The following is a 17,337-nucleotide window of genomic DNA, read 5'->3' on the forward strand; positions in this document are numbered from 1 at the left end:
CCTGGGCTGGGACTGGTCCCGCCGGTGCAGGGTAGCAGGAAACTCTCCGCACACTCACCGGACCTGGGCTAGGACTCGGCTTTACTTCTTATACTTCGTTTTTATACTTTTCTGCTGGATGGTTAAGATCAAGATAAAGCAAGACCTATGTAACAAGAATTGTAGCTTTTATACAGAATTTCTTTAAGTAGAAATTATTGTAAGTGGTAGTCAGCTTACTTATTTTTTGTCTGTATGCTACACTTAATGGGCTTATTCACTGATGCGTGCTCAGTGTCTACCATAGTGTATGGCATCAGATTGGCACTCTGTAAATATATGGAGAAAGAGTTGCAGGCTGGGTGCCTTCTCCTGGGGTGGAGGCTGCCTGCTCAGAGGACCAGGCAGCCCTCCACTAATGCAGTGCACTGTGTCTACTTAGGAATGTGTGCACAGTGTGTAGGAACCCAGGGGAAGGAGCATTAACTTTGCGTAGAGATTGGGAAGATGTCACAGGGGAGGCTGGCACTGAACGAGCCCTTGAATTCACCTTGACTTCACCCAGATGTTGCAGGCCATTACGGGCAGGGGAAGCATCACTGTGCTTGGCAGGGCCCGACATGTGTGCACTGCAGGTGTTTATCAGGTTCCAGGTGCTGTTTGCTAGATGTCAGAGATTTCTGTTTTTAGGAGCTTGCAGTCTAGGTAAAGAGACAGACTGACCAAGCTGCTAGGTCTGGACTGGAAGGGAGTGCAAAAACACCTGCTGTAGACAGACTCATGAAAAGCACATGCGCAGGGGTTTGCTGTAGGCAAAATGGCCCCATTGGAGATTCTTAGGCAGGGCTGCTGTGATCAGCGGTGTGCTAGATGCCTGGGTGGGTGGAGATCAGAGGCACTGGGTGGGGCTACGGCCAGGTGACTGGTAATGGGTGATAATGGCATGCAGAGGGTAACTTAGAGCAGTGATGGTGAGCCTTTTAGAAATCAGGTGCCCAAACTGCAACCCCAAACCCATATATTTACTGCCTGGTACTGCTGCTCCCTTCCAAGCATGTGCATGGCCCCTGTGTGTAATGTTATTGATGTCCGGCTGCTGGGGAAATGCTGTGGCGACTTGACTCCTGAGCTGTGTGTACTGAGCCTGCTGTGGCATGCGTGCCATAGGTTCGCCACCATTGATTTAGAAGATGCTCAGCAGTTGAGTATGACGGCTACCCAATGACCTCGAAGTCAGCTTTCTAACATGATCTACTCCATGGACTATTGCCCATTAGACAAGATAAGGCAATGTTTCCTCGTGTTTATGAGTTTCTAATCTCTCAGAACAGTCCCTAGCCAAAAGATCAACGATAATGCACCTTTTATTCTTGTGTTCGAAAGTTCCAGTACACTACAGCATATTCAAGGTTGTAAGAAGATTGTAACAGCAAAATTTGTTTGACTTTATTTAATTTCCGTTTTCCAAATTTGTTAGCCATGGAACCCTACCTTACTGTTGATACCCTAACAACCCAAGGGACACACTTTAAAGAAAGATGAGGAATGGAAGAAGTGGGGTGGGGTGGAGTGAGGTGGGATGGGATGGGATAGAGGGAAGGGAAAGGGTGGAGTATGTGGAATGGAAGGAATGGATGGGATAAATGGGATGGGATGGGATGGGATTGGATGGGGTAGGGTAGGATGGGATGGGATGGGGAGAGATGGGATGGAAGGAATGGAATGGAATGGAATGGAGGAAAGGGAGGGAGAGAGGGAGGGAAGGGAAGGGAAAGGAAGGGAAGGGAAAGAAAGAGAGTGGAGTAGAGTGGAGTGGAAGGAGTAGAATGGGTGGGATGGGATGGGATGGAAGGAATGGAATGGACTGGACTGAACAGAACAGAATGGAATGGAGCTCCTATTTTTCCTATATGACTTGCTTGGGGGGCCTGTTGAATATCATCTTGGTGTTTATGGTGGTCCTTCTCTGGTAGGCTCTACAGTAGGAGTAGCTTGATACTGTAAAAGTGCAGGTATCAGTAGTGGACACCACTCTAACTAGGCTCCTTGTGCCTCAGTTCCTTTATCTTTGGCATAGAAGTGGTAACAGTAATGCTTGTTCCACGAAGTGGCTGTGAAGATGCATGAGTTTACTGTAGCAAGAACAGGACTGGATCCACAGCATCAGGGAGGGGCTGCGATTTGAATGTGTCCCCCAAAGAGTGTGTATTAGAAACTAAATCTCCCAGGCAACACCCTCCTGGGGCAATTCATGCCAGTTTTATTTATTATTATTAATTTATTTATTTATTTTTGCGGAACTGGGGATTGAACTCAGGCCCTTGAGCTTGCCAGGGAAGCAGTTATTCTACTGAGCCAGCTCCCCAGCTCCTCATGCCAGTTTGAAAAGGCCTGAGGGTTTGAGCCGCAGCTCTGCTGCCTTGCGTGCAGTGCTCTCTTGCCTTTCTACCTTCTGCCATGCGCAGCGTAGCAAGAGAGTCTTCGCCAGATGTAGCCCTTCAGCCTTGAGCTTTCTAGCACTTAGGATTGTAAGAAATCTTTATGAATTACCCAGCCAAATATGGTGGCACGCCTCTAATTCTAGCACTCGGGAGGCTGAGGCAGGAAGATTGTATGGAGTTCAAGGCCAGCCTAGCCTACAGAATGAGCTTAAGGGGAGCTGCACTATATAGCAAGACCCTGTCACAAAAAATAGATAAATAAATAAACAACCTGGTCTGTGGTATTGTCACAGCAGCATTAAATGAATGAAAAATAAAAGGCCGCAGTCAGTGTTAGAAACTGTTAAGAAGGAATATAGGGTAGTAGATGACAGTGTGGCCTTTGAAGCGAGGCTGCCTGGCTTTGTATCTCAGCTTTTCTATTTCCTACTTCTGTGACTCTCAGGAAAGCAATATGGGGCCTTCGGTGCCTCTGTTTCCCCTATCTGTGTAGCAGGGACAATTGTGGTAACTCCTTCATAGTTTTGTTGTGAAGAGTGAATGAATCAAGTCATGTGAAAAGATGCTGCCTGGCACGTGAGATGTTTTCGGTTTTTAAAAACGTCTCCCAAATTGTCTCTGTTATTAGCATAATTTCATCATGTAGACTGACTTGCAGCTCCAGTGATGAAGATCCTATTTTTCAGCTTTCCTAGGAAGTTATTTTGGTCGTGTATTTTGGCACTCCCCTTTCCCGACTGCGAGGGCCTTTAATTCAGAATTTCGTTTGTCACCCTGACTCTCTGTTCTCTTTCATTTCGTGGAGTCTGGTTTCTTCAGCTCCTGCACTGGTGATTGGAATGAAAGTCCCTGGATTCTAGAGGCCACCTGGGCCCTCCTCTGGGCTCTGTGCCTTTCCTAAAGATTCAGACATCTGTTTCAAATCGCTTAGCGAAAGACCTTGGGATGCTCTTGCAGGAAATCCATCCCCCAGCTCAGATGCGATTCCCTGTGCGAGAGAGAAGCTGGATCGCTGGCTTGCTAAAAGTTTTCTGATATTCTATCAGTGCGGAATCTCCGAAACGGGTCTCACTCACCCCACGCTCAAGCCCATTACCTGATATTTAGTGATCAGATTCCCTCATGGACTGTCTGCTCTTCGTGAGCAATTAGATTAGAGAATGCTGCTGAAATTCGAGCGGCAGGAAGTAGAAGTTACATTTCTGAGTTCAGAGTTTCGATTTCAAGGTTGAGTAAGTGGTAAATTTTTACTGAGCAGTTTTAGCCTAATAGAGTCTGATTCTGAAGGTCCCCCCGCCCAGCCCATGGGCATTTATTTCATATCTGGAACCTTCAGCACCCCGCTTTCAGAGGTGGCTGTCCCTGTGCTTTAGATTGGCATGAAAACAATTAATAATTTAAACCATGCCCATTAAAAAAAAATAGAAATGCTGTATAAATACAATGCTGTAATAATAAATTTAAAAGTCGATCCAGCTGGGCACTATTCCCAGACTACCAGCTGAGCAGAAATACAAATAAGTAAAGAAGAAGGAAAAACTGCTATATAATGCCAATGGCTGCAACCTCGTTTTCTGCTACTCTTATGTTGCAAATATCTAGTGTTGAAGTTACATCATGGATAAGTAAGTTTTGTGGCCTAACCTCGAAACCTAATCATTGCTAATAACATTATTTGTATGGGGGGGGAATATATTCCATATTATAGATGGTTCGCAATTTTTATTTATGTATTTATTTATTTATTTTTGGGAGGTGGGGGCAGGCTCAGACTGCCTTAAGGGCAGGTCTGGTAAGGAATGTGGAGCTAGGGATCGAACCTAGGTCCCTGGTGCCTGACTGGATTTGCCCAAGCAGGTGCTTCAACAGCTGAACTAGCCCGCAAGCCCCCTGCAATTTTATTTTTTGAGAATAGCTTTGTAAATCTGGGGGAGCCTGGCATTTTAACCCGTGCTAGATGTTTTGCTGTTACTATTGACAGATGAAAATTCAAAGCCTCTAAAAAATTTTTAAAAATTAAAAAAAATCAAAGTGCCTGCTTAGGCAGAGCAAAGTAGCCGGGGTTCTATCCTAAGCATGCCTTGCTGGCCCCACCCCCAGGGCAAGCTGAGATGTGATTGAGACTGGGCATGGTGGCGTACGCCTGTAATCTCAGTGCTTGGGAGGCTGAACACAGTCGGGTCACTACAAGTCCAATCTACATGGTGAGACCCTGGAGACGCTGTACTAAATACATTTAAAAAAAAAGAAAAAGAAAATTGAAAGCCTCTTGGAGTCTCCACCTCTGTGTTGGCCTCCAAAATCCTTGCTGTCTTCTTCCTTCTAGAGATCCTGCCTCACCTCTGTTTTCTGGTCAAGAGGCCACCATCCCTGTCCCATCCTAGCCCAATCCCACCCTCCAACCACTGTGGAGTCCTCTGAGAGTCAGGACAGGGGTGGTGGCCCCTGGACCAGAAAACAGTATCTGTGACAGTTGGGGCCGGTAGAAGACCGTGTGGCTGGGTGGCCAAGAATGTGGCTCTGAAGTCAGACTTGTGCTGCACGGCAGTTGTGTGACGTGGGTGTGTCAGTGCACATCTCTGACCCTCTGGTTCATCCCTATACAATGAGCTGGTGAGACCTAGCAACACCCCCACGTGCCAGGCACAGAGCAGGTGTCCCCTCCATGCCACTGTTTGCGGGTTATTTAGCGATGTTACAGGCTTTACTGATTTCTAACTAATCAAGAAGCAAGCTCTCCGAATGAAAGTACTTTCGCAATTTCCAACAACAAACTTAGACACAATCACTTGGAACCTTCCTGTTTACCAGTGGGAGCCTGGATAGAGTTGGACCACATATTTTCCTGAATTGGGAATTGAGGAGGGGGTGGTCCATGTCCTCAAATAGTTTAGTGACAATAGCAAACTATTTTATTGAATTATTGGGAATAGATAAAGCTCGGTAGCAAACTTGATAGCAACCAGGTAAGAATAGAGCTGCCTAAATGGTTTCATGCTCTTGTTTCCAAATAGTGGTTTTCAGCTAAGGAAAAAATTTTATTTTCTTTAACTTTTTCGTTTCAGTTTTTGGTTTAATTTTTGTATTTCAGTCTTTTTTTTTTATTTTTGTATTTCTTTAAGCAATCTCTTCTTTGCCATTTGGGTAGACTCTATTTTTAAATCTGTAAATAGGTGTGTGACTACTTACAGTCTTTTTCACCCGGCCATGACCTCTAACTGGAATTAGAAAAATAAAACACTGAAGGAGATCTTGAGATTTAGATTGGTCGAGCTGCGGTTAGAACATGTCCCCCACAAAATACGTGCGGGAAACTCAATCCAGTGTCCCAGCGTTGGAGGCGGGGCTTAGTGGGAGGAGCTTAGCTGCTGGGACTCCTTTCTTGTGGATAGATTCCTGGCGGCTCTAGGGTGGGCGCCCGATCTCTGCCTTTTCCGTTCTCTTGCCGTCTACCCTGCACCCTGAGCTGCTCTGCTGCGAAGACCCTTGCCAGGTTCAGGCCCCTCAGTTGTGGGCTTCCCAGCCTCCAGAACTCCAAGAAGCGCATCTCTGTTCTAAATTATATAGTCTCAGGGCTTCTGCAGTTCAAACCCAAAACAGACTAACATAGATCCTCAGAAGAGGAGGAGGAAGCGAACATAACAGCAAAAGCAAAGCAAACAAATACACCTCTGCCATTTTCTCCGGAATACGTACTTGGTGCTCCGGATCCAGTTTCCCTCCTCTCTGGCCCTAGAACATTGAAATGAAGCCAGCTCAGCAATAGCCTCTCTGAGAGTGTCTCCCTCAGGACTCAGCCTCACCAAGAGGTGTGGCGGACAAGGAGATTTTCGTCGTTTGGGCAGTGGCTGAAGTGTTTATGCGCTGGATTGCATACAGAAGAATCAAAAGGATAGCTTTCAAAAGGAATTATTTCAAAGTATCTGGTTTTGTTTACTAAGACGTGGGAGCTATAAGATCTGCTCCCCCTGCCTTAAAGAATTTGAATGTGTGAGTAACGCGCTGTCATGAAGATTTTACAATCTGCAATATTTGAGAAGTAATAAGATACTGTTGTTGGTTGACCATCTGCTTATACATTCTTGGTGTCGCAGTTTGCTTTTTATTTTTTAATTTATTTTCTACTCCTGAGGAGCAAGGACTGGTAATTTAGAAATTTCAAAGGCAGCTTTAAAAAGAAAATGCAAACAAGCAATTTATGTCTAGATGGTTATCATGGTTGGAGTTTGGTTTTTACTCTACATAGAATAAAAAAATGAAGCGTTCAGTGCTTTATTTTTTTATTTTATAAAGAAACCAAACTCAACTCCTAATTTTTAGCTTATGTTAAAAATAGTCTGTTCACCTTAAGGAAGAGGCAGGCAAAAATCAAAACTCTAGAAAGAAAAATCACCCATGGAAAGGACCTATAGAGATTTCACATCTCATGTATTCATTCAAAAATATTTATTGAAACCTAAGATTGGCATGTCATGCTGAGAGACCTAGGGATTTGCTAAAGAAATATTAAAGATCTTCTCACTTCCTTTGAGGAGCTTAGTGCTTTCTTGGGGAGGAACGACATAGACCTATGAAACAGTTAAGTTGTAATTCAAGGCAGCATATGATTAAAGAGCAAAACGTGTGCTTCCAACAAGAAATGGTATAGGAATTCAGAGAAGGGAGTGATAACTCCATGGCACTAGTGCTTGCTGCCCACAAGTTGGCAAATTGTAGCACTGTTTGTATGAAATATCTCACACTTGTTTTTTTGGCAGCCTTAGGCCTTGACTCCCAGGCAGCATTAAGAGCCTACAAAAACATTTGTACTCTGGTCTCTCTGGAATTGGCTTAATTTTTTTTTTCTTTCTTATAGGCAGAAGAAGTGATTTATACAAGCCCAGAGCGCCCAAGAGAGGCAGGGAGTTTTTGACAGATCTGTTTCAGATACAAATAAGGAACCAGCCTTGTCATTTTCTCAGTGTTTGAATGTGGCAATTCTTGTCCCTCTGCTGCAAACTCTCCCTGACACTGAGAAGCGGTTTAATTTGAACTTAATGTCTGTGACGGACGAGTGAGCCATCCAGGGTCAGATCAAGTTATGGCTTTGGAGAACCGCTAATGAAAATCTCTTTGGTTCCATTGTCAGAGATAGGGGATGGCATGGGAGTGCTCAGTGGAAGTGGGGTTCCCCCTGTGGGTGACATGCTAAGCTCTTCGTGATGATACTTAGCGAAACTCAATGCTTCCTGTTCTATATTTGCCGTATTAAATTAGCACAGAGCTTGAAGACAAAGCCACAAGGCCTCAATTCTTAAGAATTAAAAAGAAAAAGAGAGAAGAGGAAGAATAAGAAATTAAATCTTTTTGAAGTCAAATACGCTCTTTGGACCCATCTGTACCTCATTCCACTAGGGTGCCCCCAGGGACTTCCCACAGCTGAGTGCGGTCACCATTGGCTTGCTTGTCCATGTCATGATTCATGTGTTTACTGCAAACATATACTAATAAAAATAGATTCAATGTAACCTCCCATCTTGGAGAGGTAAAGATACCAGAGATGTTTTCCTCTGTCCTTGATACTTGTCAGCAGAATGTCCACTGAGTGCTGGGCTCTTGCAAGATAATGTGGCACTGGTGTTCATTTTTCTTGTTGGATCGGTGGCCCATCTGATGAGACAAGGGTTTCCCTGTTACTGTGACCTAGAGTGACCGACCCAGTGAGCAAGCCAATGACCTCACTTCTCAGCTTCCATGCACATGTTTATCAAAGTGATTCATCCTGGACACAACTGAAGACTTCTTTGGGGCCTTCTCCCAGCTGGCTGACCTAGGGCAGTGGCCCTGGAAGTGTTTCACCCATATCTTTTGATAAAATTTGGTTTGTGTTTAAATAAATGTTTTGTAGCAGATGGTTATGGAGTATCTTCTCAAATTCTCGGGCAGACTTTGCCCTTGAAGTGTTTTCATATAATCATGGTACTGCAAGGCGCAAAATAATAGCTTTGTTATTTTTTTTAAACATAAAACAAATGACACAATAGGTTGATACTCTGGGAACAAGTTACAAGCCTAAAATTTATACAATGTGTAACTGCTTTTCCTGGGGTGTTTTTTGACAGTATTTCTACAAGGGCACTCTTGAAAGCCTGAGAAGATGTATTTAGGATGCATTTGGGTTGTCATCAGGAGAGAGGGCTGGCTAGAGAGTCCGAGTTCAACACATTGTCAACATTTGTTCCCTGCTTCTAGACAGGAGGGGGGTAGAATCTGTTTTCTTGTTGCTTTTCATGATTTTAGCATCATGTTCCTATTCTCATTCAAAATCAATAATCCACTGTATAAAGCATTTTGTACCAAAGCCAAGTTTGAGAAAGTTGTAACTAATGCATGTGGGGCTGCTGCCTTGTGTTGCCCTTTTTTTAGGTGTACTTTTAAAGAAGATTGTGTGAAGTCAGAGCACTTTGAAAACTGGCTACATGCTTCATCTGGTGCCAAAGAGTGTCCTAAAATTCAGATAACTCGAAGCAGCAAAGATAAGGTAAGAGAACAGATTTTAATTTGTTTGTCTCCATGGTGTTGTACAGCTGATGGTAACCGCCTCCTGGGTGTAAAATAGCTACCAGGCAATGAAATAAGCTGAGGTACAGGACTCCATTTGTTTTGTTAATAAATGGTGAGTGTTTGGGACACTCCCACTCCAAAGGGTTCTGGACCAAGTCACAACGAAGACCTGCTGGCCTGCATTTAGTCCTCTTGAGAAGCCAAAGATAATCCTCAATATTTGAATTTAAACACACACAGCAAAAATGTGTCTTGTTTTTAAAAATAGGGAAAAAGTAGTGCAGGCTTCTGGTCAACAAAATTCCTTAACCATAGCTGGATTCTTGTTTCCTTTTTTGCAATGTGTTTGGGCTTCTCTTAACAACAACCCTGTGAACCTGGCCATAAGACATGTTGCAAGAGATGGAAAGATATACAGCGTGTGCAGGGACTGTTACCAGAAGGTTCTCTCAACCAGCCAAGGGGCTCCCAGCACTGGATAAGAGAAAAGAAGCAAAGAGTGTATTTGGGTATTTTCTGATGCTCATACCAATTCTGCATGTGGGAAAATGGGATTTCTCCCTGGCAATCTCAATGGTGGAAGAAGGCTTTCCCTCCCTAATTATGGTTCTTATGTTATGAATAATTGTACAGTGTCCCCATCAGCAGCCCAGTTGACCTGCCTGTTGAGCCCTGTGTTTTATTTGAATGCCACATTAACAAGGAAATGGGCCACTTTCCCTTTTCCCTTACACTTTGCCATTTCAGATAGCACGAAGCATTCCACTTAAGATGATTTAACATTTAATAAAGGAGAGCCAGAACATTTAATGAGTGATAAATAATAAAAGAATCAAGCTTTCAAGTCATAACTGATCAAAACGCATGGGTTTTAAGTTACTTTGCTGTTGTCACTTTCTGCGGGCATCCTGGTGTTGGGGGGCAGCTGTGCCAGCATTGAGTTGGAGGGAGTAGATCTGATATAAAAGATGCCCAAGAATCCATGCATAGATATGGCCAAATTTTTGTTTCTCTTATTAATACTGAGCTGACTTTGGTACTAATGAAGATTGATAGAAAAGTGCCATGACCCTTACATAAACTCAGGACTCTGATGAGTGCTTAAGATTATGCAAGATTTTTTTTTTCTGTTGTCATTAAAAGAAAATTAAGGGCAATACTTTAGCTCAGTGGTAGTGGGAGGAAGTAGCACATAAGTGCGATTTATGTAATTTGGTTACCTATGTAAGGCCTCACTAGTGTAAATTAATTACCATTTATAGCTAGTCTGGAAAACACTTACCACCCAACAACCGCTAGTGCTTTCTTCCCTACCCCAGATCCCACAGTGGCTTTTGCTGATTCTCAGTCTTCCCACATAGCTGGGACCTCGCTAGTACACCACTGCTCTGAAAGCGAAGGAGAAAAACTGTACTACTAGTTTGACTAAAGGCGCTTTTAAAACAAACTTTGAACTGATTTTTTTTTTTTTATTTTGGTAGTGTTTGGGATTGAACCCAGGACCTCACATACACTGGGCAAGTTCTCTACCACTGAGCTATGCCCCCCCACCATAGATTGATATCTTTAATAGTGTTGATAAGATTTGTGGCTCCATCACTTATCATATTGTTTCAAAATATATCCTACCTGTGTGGTCATGAGTGACTTGCCCTAAAGTCTCAAGTCCCTAGCCTACGGAGACACTGGGCGACCCATCTACACCAAGTAACATGCTAGTACCTTTGTAGGTACCAAAGAATCTCCATAGAACACAGAGCTCTGTTCGCCAGAAGCTTTGTTTCCATACATAAATCAGTTAGAAAACTGTATACCCATCCTCACTGTGTGATCCATGGTAAAAAGAAAAAGAGCAGTTCAAGTCAATCTTGGGAGGATGTCTCAGGGTTAGTTGAATAAAAGCATCAAGATGAAGAAAAGTATTGAATCATGCATAGGATGACCTGATATTTATAAAAGTACATATAATGGATGGATGGATGGATGGATGGATGGATGGATGGATGGATGGATAGATAGATAGATAGATAGATAGATAGATAGATACTTTGAAGTCATAACTTATTGGAGCATGGTGGACTGTAGGGAAGATTTCAGATGCAATCATGGGCATGGGCTACCCTGCTCCACCCAAAGGTGTTGGAGACAGAGGACAGTGACAAATACAAAAAGACAAGTGAGAGGCTCACCTACACAGACAGACAAAAAGAAGGGGGAGCATGTGACACGTTCCCATGCTTGCCTTCTATTTGTGTTCATAGCTATAAAGCTTTCAGTATTAAATAAAGGTGTTTTATGCTAATAAAAACATAGAAGACGTGTGAATAGAAGTATTTCTTTTTAAACAACCTGGGTCCTCAAAGGAGGGGTCCAGGAATATTCTTTTCACAAATCAGAACTAGAACAAGATATTCCACTGTCACCAGCACTATCAACATTGTTTTTAAAGTTCTGTCCAATACAGCAAACAAGGATACAAATAGTTGCTGTAGTGAAATGTAGAAAAAGAGTATTTACCCATCTGAAGTGGTCGCATCTCTAAATCTAAACATAATAGCTTTAAAACTATTCTAGGAGTTGGGGGTGTGGCTCAGTACATTTTTAAAAAGGAGCACATTCCTCAGCATCCCAAAAATTAAAAAATAAAAACAAAACTATTCAAATCAATATATTTAAGTGGATGCTAAATGCCCATAGCCATGTTATGTGTTAGGTAAAGTAAAATAAACTTTTAATAGAAGTTTCATAGAAACTTCATAGAAAATCCCATTCGTAGAAACAACAGAAATATTTAGGCATAAAGTAAAAGAACGCTGTATGTACCTTATATTTTATTTTTATTTATTTATTTTAAATGTATTTGGTTGTTGCAGGGTCTCATTATGCAGGTCAGATTCATAGTGATCCTCCTTCCAGCACTGGGATTACAGGCATGCACCACCAGGCCCAGACTCTGGCTGGCTCGTCCCACCCTGGGAGTGGGGCTGGCAAGACGTGTGGTGCCAGGGATCGAACCCCAGTCCCTTGGCTTGCCTGAGTAGGCACTTTAGTCTGCTGAGCTGTCTCACCAGCCCAGTGCCTTATATTTTAAAATCATTCTTAGTGGGAGACACATATTGGAGACCCAAAAATAGTGATTTTGAGCTTCGCAACGGCTCACCTGGAGCCATTACATCTGAGGAAAATCAGCCAACAGTAGATTGCCGAAGCTCTTTGTTATTCTTTGTAGTGGAACCTTATCAATTAAAAGCATGAGCATAAATAAAAGTGGACACAAAATATGTGAAGATTTTCTTGAAAGATTTTTAAAAACATCTTGACTATATCCATATATATTATTTCTTTCTTAGTAGAATGTTATCATAAGAATATCACTTTTCCCTACTCTATTTTTCTAGATTTTGTATAAACCCACTAAAATTTGAGCAGGCATTTTCTTAAAATTAATGTAACATTCATCTGGAATAATATAAGTAGAGAGTACCCAAGATATAGTTTGTAAAAAATAACTTCTTTGGGCAAAATCACTCTCATTGAATTGTAAACATATATAATTGCGTATGTATAGATAGTACAGTATGTATATATTGATATGTGCATCACTAATAGTTTATACATTCTGAGATTTTAAAATAGTGATATAGACAGGCGTGGTGGTGCGTGTTTGTAGTCCCAGCACTTGGGGGCTGAAGCAGGGGGATCGCTGTGAATTTGGTGCCAGCCTGAGTTACATAGTGAGACCCTGTCTTAGAAAAAAAACAAAGAAAGAAAGAAAGAAATGAAAAGAAGACAAAAGAATGATACAGACTGACAGAATAAGCTCAGAAATAAATGTGAAAAATATTTAAGATCAGACATTATAAGATAAGAAAGAAGAATTATTTTATGGCATACATTAGAGAAATATAGTTTAATTCATGTTTTACATTAAATAAAAGTAAAATTTAGGCCATTTAAGGATATATATATATAGAAGAATACATATAAAAACATAATCCACAGAATAGGATTGAACATCAGATGACTTAAAAGTATGGGAATTTTCTTAGCTCTGAAGTAACATAGTGTCTGATAACCAAAGAAAAATATTTATATACTTCATTTCTAATTTTCAAAAGCTGTACATGGAAAAATAAGTTAATTAAAGCACACATTCCAGGATAATACTTTCCAGACAGAATGTTAATTACCAAATAATACAGCTGAGAAAAGAAAAAAGAAAAGAAAATCAAGATACCAAAAAGTAAATGGGCAAAAGAATATATTTTCGTAAGAGGAGATTCAGAAAAGCAAATATAAATATGGAAATACGTTCGTCCTCACTAGTTATGAAATAAATACAAATTAAAGCAATAATAAGTTATGTTAACACCCAATATTGGCGATGCCAATTAGTACAACCTTTTTGGAAAGCAGTTCAGCAGTACATTTCAAAACTCATAAATATATTCATTCTCTTTGAAGCACTAATTCCAAGCATAGAGTCCCGAGGAAGGAACTCAAAAGAAGGAAAACCCCTAAGCATGACGATGCTGTTGTCACAGCAGTGAAACCCAGAAGTAACCAAGTGGTTTGGCATTAAGGAGAACGGCCCTTATAGGTCAGCCTGACGGGATCTTAGATGGCAAGAGGTGCTGTGGCACGTCATCTCTGCCTGCTAATGGACGCTGCAGGTCTTCCATTCCCACTGACCCACTGTGGGTTCACTCTCGCTTTATCTTTATTTCAAGAAAAAGCCCTCAAGCTGGCTGTGGTAGGACACACCTGAAGTTCTTACTACTCAAGAAGCTGAGGCAGGAGGGTCACAAGTTTAAGGCCAATGTGGACAATTCAGTGAGGCTCAGTCTCAAAATTGGAAGTAAAAAAGCAAACGTAAAAGGCTGGGGAGGTAGCTCAGTGGTGGCTCACTTGCCTGCCATACTTAAGTCCCCAGGTTCAACCTCAGCAACACACACACACACACACACACACACACACACACACGCACACATGCACGCACAGAACCATGAACTTGGTAAGGATTTCTATTTTGGGTTGATTAAGCCCAAGCTTCAGCTTTTAAGATATGTTCACCTGGCACCCAAGGTCATGCCAGAAGACACCTCCAACTCCATGACTCTTCTCTCCTTCCCCTGAACCTGACAGAAATATGCTGTCTCCCATTTCCAGATCAATTCTAACTGGCTGCTGCCCTGCTGTCCCTCTGAACCTGTCCTTGCTAAGGTCACTCAGGAACTCCATGGGGCTGTTCCAGCTGACGCTGGAAAGTTCTCTCACCTGGTTGACTGGCAGCACTCTTGAAACCTGCTCTTCTGTTGCCTCCCGTGAGGCGCCCTCTGCACACTGTCCTCCTCTGCACCCACCCTGCAGCCTCCCTTGCTCCCTGCTCTCCTTGGCTCCACCTCCATACTTTGTCCATAGACAAACCTAGCTGCCCCCGTAGCCTCATGCATCATCATTGTGTTCAAAACCCCTTTGCGTCCAGCCCGCATTGTTCTCCTGAGCTCCAGGCCCATGTCTAACTTGCCATATTCTCTTCATCACACAAATGTCAAGAACTAAATGTACCCAGAATTAAAAGCTTGATCTTCCACCAAAGGTCTCTCTCTCTCTCTCTCTCTCTCTCTCTCTCTCTCTCTCTCTCTCTCTCTCTCTCTGTCCCATCTCAGCATATGGTGCCTTTGATACCTGCACGTGTCCCCGTGCTCACTGGAGTTCTCCCCATCTATATCCCCACTTCTTCCCGCATCCTGCGTGTGCTCCCTCTGATGGGTTCACTGAATCCATCCAATTCTTTCCATCTCTGCTGCACCAGCATGGCTAAGGTGCCTGTCATTTCTGGACAGTCTCTTGGTGCCCTGTGGCAATCCAGTCCCGATCTAGTGGGCTGTCTGTCCTTCTGCTCTGTAAGCCCTCTGCGGGCAAAAGCTGTACTTACTTGATTTCACTGATCATTCAATTCCCGGTGCGGCACTTCGCCCTTGTTAAGAGCGTGTTAATTATTTATGGAATACATAAATGGAATGATTACAGTTATGCAAAAACTGTGTGAGAAATGGAAGGAAATGAGAAAAAATTAAGAGTTGGAGAAAATGACTTTCGGATGCTTTGGTTATAGTGTTTGAGGAAGGGAAGGTATAGATGTAAACGTGATGGTGTGTAGCCAGGGGCTAAGACGTGTTGAAGAAGTCAGCAGGAACCAGGCCCAGCTGCCTGCTGAAGAAGCCTGCAGGATCAGTGTGGGGTCTGTTCCCAAGTTTAAGTCTCCTAGAGACTTCATCCTGGCTGACTGTACTGAAGGAGCTTACCTTCTCCTGTAGAAACAGAACTTTTAATGGAAAGATAGGAGTGAGCCCTGGGACCAGAACAGACTTCAAAAGCTAGGGACACAGCAGCAGCGTAGGTGGCAGTGCAGAAGGTCAAGGTAGCGATCCCAGGCTGTTCCTCACGGGTGACAGGGCTTCCTCTTCCTGCACGCTGAGTTTCCTCATCTTCAGCCACCTTCCCACAGGCCCTTTCCTGCGCTGTCAGATGCCTCCCCGGCTCACATATTAACCCTTCAATTTTCCTTCTCAATGGGAGAACTGACTGCTTTGTTCTTTTACATAATTCATTTAAGAAAACTTGCTGGGTGGCTTCAAACTTTCAAGACTTCCCCTTTGCGTCCAGGTACACATTCACACTGGCATGTGCACACGTGTGCCTGGAGCATGTGCGAGCACACACGTACCAGCCCCCCACATCCAGGCATGAGTTTGATCTCGTGTCAAACTTTAATTTTAAAAGCAGAGTCACATGACCTTCGTTACCTAGTAACATTCACAGTAAGTAATAAAGAGGTGGCAAATGCGTCTTGACACCTGAGAGATTAAGATACACACTCTTTTAAATGAATCCTGGGGGGCCCGGGAGATGGTTCAGTAGAATAAGCACTTCCTTGGCAAGCACAAGGGCCTGAGTTCAATCCCTGGTTCTGCCAATAAATAAATAAGTAAATCAATCAATCAATCAATCAATCCTGGATCAAAGAGAAACAAGTAGAAATGCAAGCATGCATTTGAATGAAAATACTTAATATCAGAGGAACATAAATTTTTCTTAAATGAATGCAGATAAATGGTATCATTCCCATTAGACGCCCAGCCTCCACATCCCCTTCAGATAAAATGATTTGAAAGCTTATATGGCTGAGTAATGTCTAGGAAATCCTATGAAAATAAAGATAAATAAGGAGAGATTTTCCTTATCAGATGTTAAATATATTTAAAACCGCAGTAGTAAAAACTTGATGGCATTGGAATAGAAGTAAATCAATAGATTTTTGGAACAGAGCAATTTAGAAATGGATTCCAAATATATGATAATTTCATATATGACAAAAGTGATTCTATCAGTGAGAAAATGAGTTGTTGGCACTTTTTTCTCTTTTTTTTAAGTAAATGGTTATGATATATCTGATTAACCATCTGGTAAAAATAAAATTGGGCTCTCATTTCACAATATATATAGAAATAAATTCCAGATGGATTAAAGATATAAGCTTAAAAAAACAATTGGAACAGTTTTATACTTGTCTGTAAGCTGGAGTTTAAAAGCACTTTATAGCCAAGACCAGCAAACCTGGATTTGATTACATGAAAACACACTATGTAAGGGCAAGAGCTCCCACAAACCGAAGTTAGAAGACAAACAGTAGATTAGGAGACAATATATGTCAGAAATATGACAGATAAGGTTTAATATCTACACTATACAGAGAGCTCTTAAAACTGATAAGAAAAATACACAGCAGAAATACAGTTGAAGAGCAGGAATAGGTGATTCACAAAAGAGCAACTCTAATAGCCAATAAAACGCCTGTGTATTCGCTTTAGCTCTTCTGAGAACTCTCTTCCGTGGCAGGTCAGGGGTGGGCGTGTAAGGCCAAGAGATGGACGGCACTGGTACAGAGACGGTCATTTGTTTCCTGTGTCTCCTCTTCTCACAGACCACAGTGACTATGGTGGGACACTTCTCCTCGAAGCACTCGGAGTGCTGGGTGAAGAACATGGACACCGGTAAGGTACTGTGCCAGGAGAAAAGCCAGGAAAACAAGGCGTGTGCCTGCATCCTCCTCACCAGGCCAAGCTACCGAGGTGCGTAGACCCTTCTCGTTTCATCACAAGGTCAGGCAAGCGAGGGAACTGTTGCATGCGCATGGCCAAGGAAGCAGTTCGGTCATGGAGAATCTGCCTTGTGCCTCTGCTGTCCTCGTTCTCTCTGCCTGCTGGGCCCCACCTGGGTCTTCCTCTCACCTCCACCTCATTTGTTGGCTCTGGAATGGGACCCTGGAGAGAGAGAGAGAGAGAGAGAGAGAGAGAGAGAGAGAGAGAGA

The 17,337-nt window shown here is 42.7% G+C and overlaps 1 protein-coding gene across 1 annotated transcript in view; it reads left to right on the top strand.

The window, feature by feature from the left end:
• Plxnc1 (plexin C1) overlaps positions 1-17,337 on the top strand; it is a gene marked incomplete at its 5' end in the record, with an annotated part of 142,047 nt that overhangs the window by 46,786 nt on the left and 77,924 nt on the right. The window contains 2 exons of the mRNA XM_004623905.2: positions 8,826-8,940; positions 16,951-17,098. Of these exons, the coding sequence (XP_004623962.1) occupies positions 8,826-8,940; positions 16,951-17,098 (263 nt within the window). The remainder of the gene's footprint in view (positions 1-8,825; positions 8,941-16,950; positions 17,099-17,337) is intronic.

Source organism: Octodon degus, unplaced genomic scaffold, assembly GCF_000260255.1.
Source record: "Octodon degus isolate 3935 unplaced genomic scaffold, OctDeg1.0 scaffold00004, whole genome shotgun sequence".
NCBI lineage: Eukaryota > Metazoa > Chordata > Mammalia > Rodentia > Octodontidae > Octodon > Octodon degus.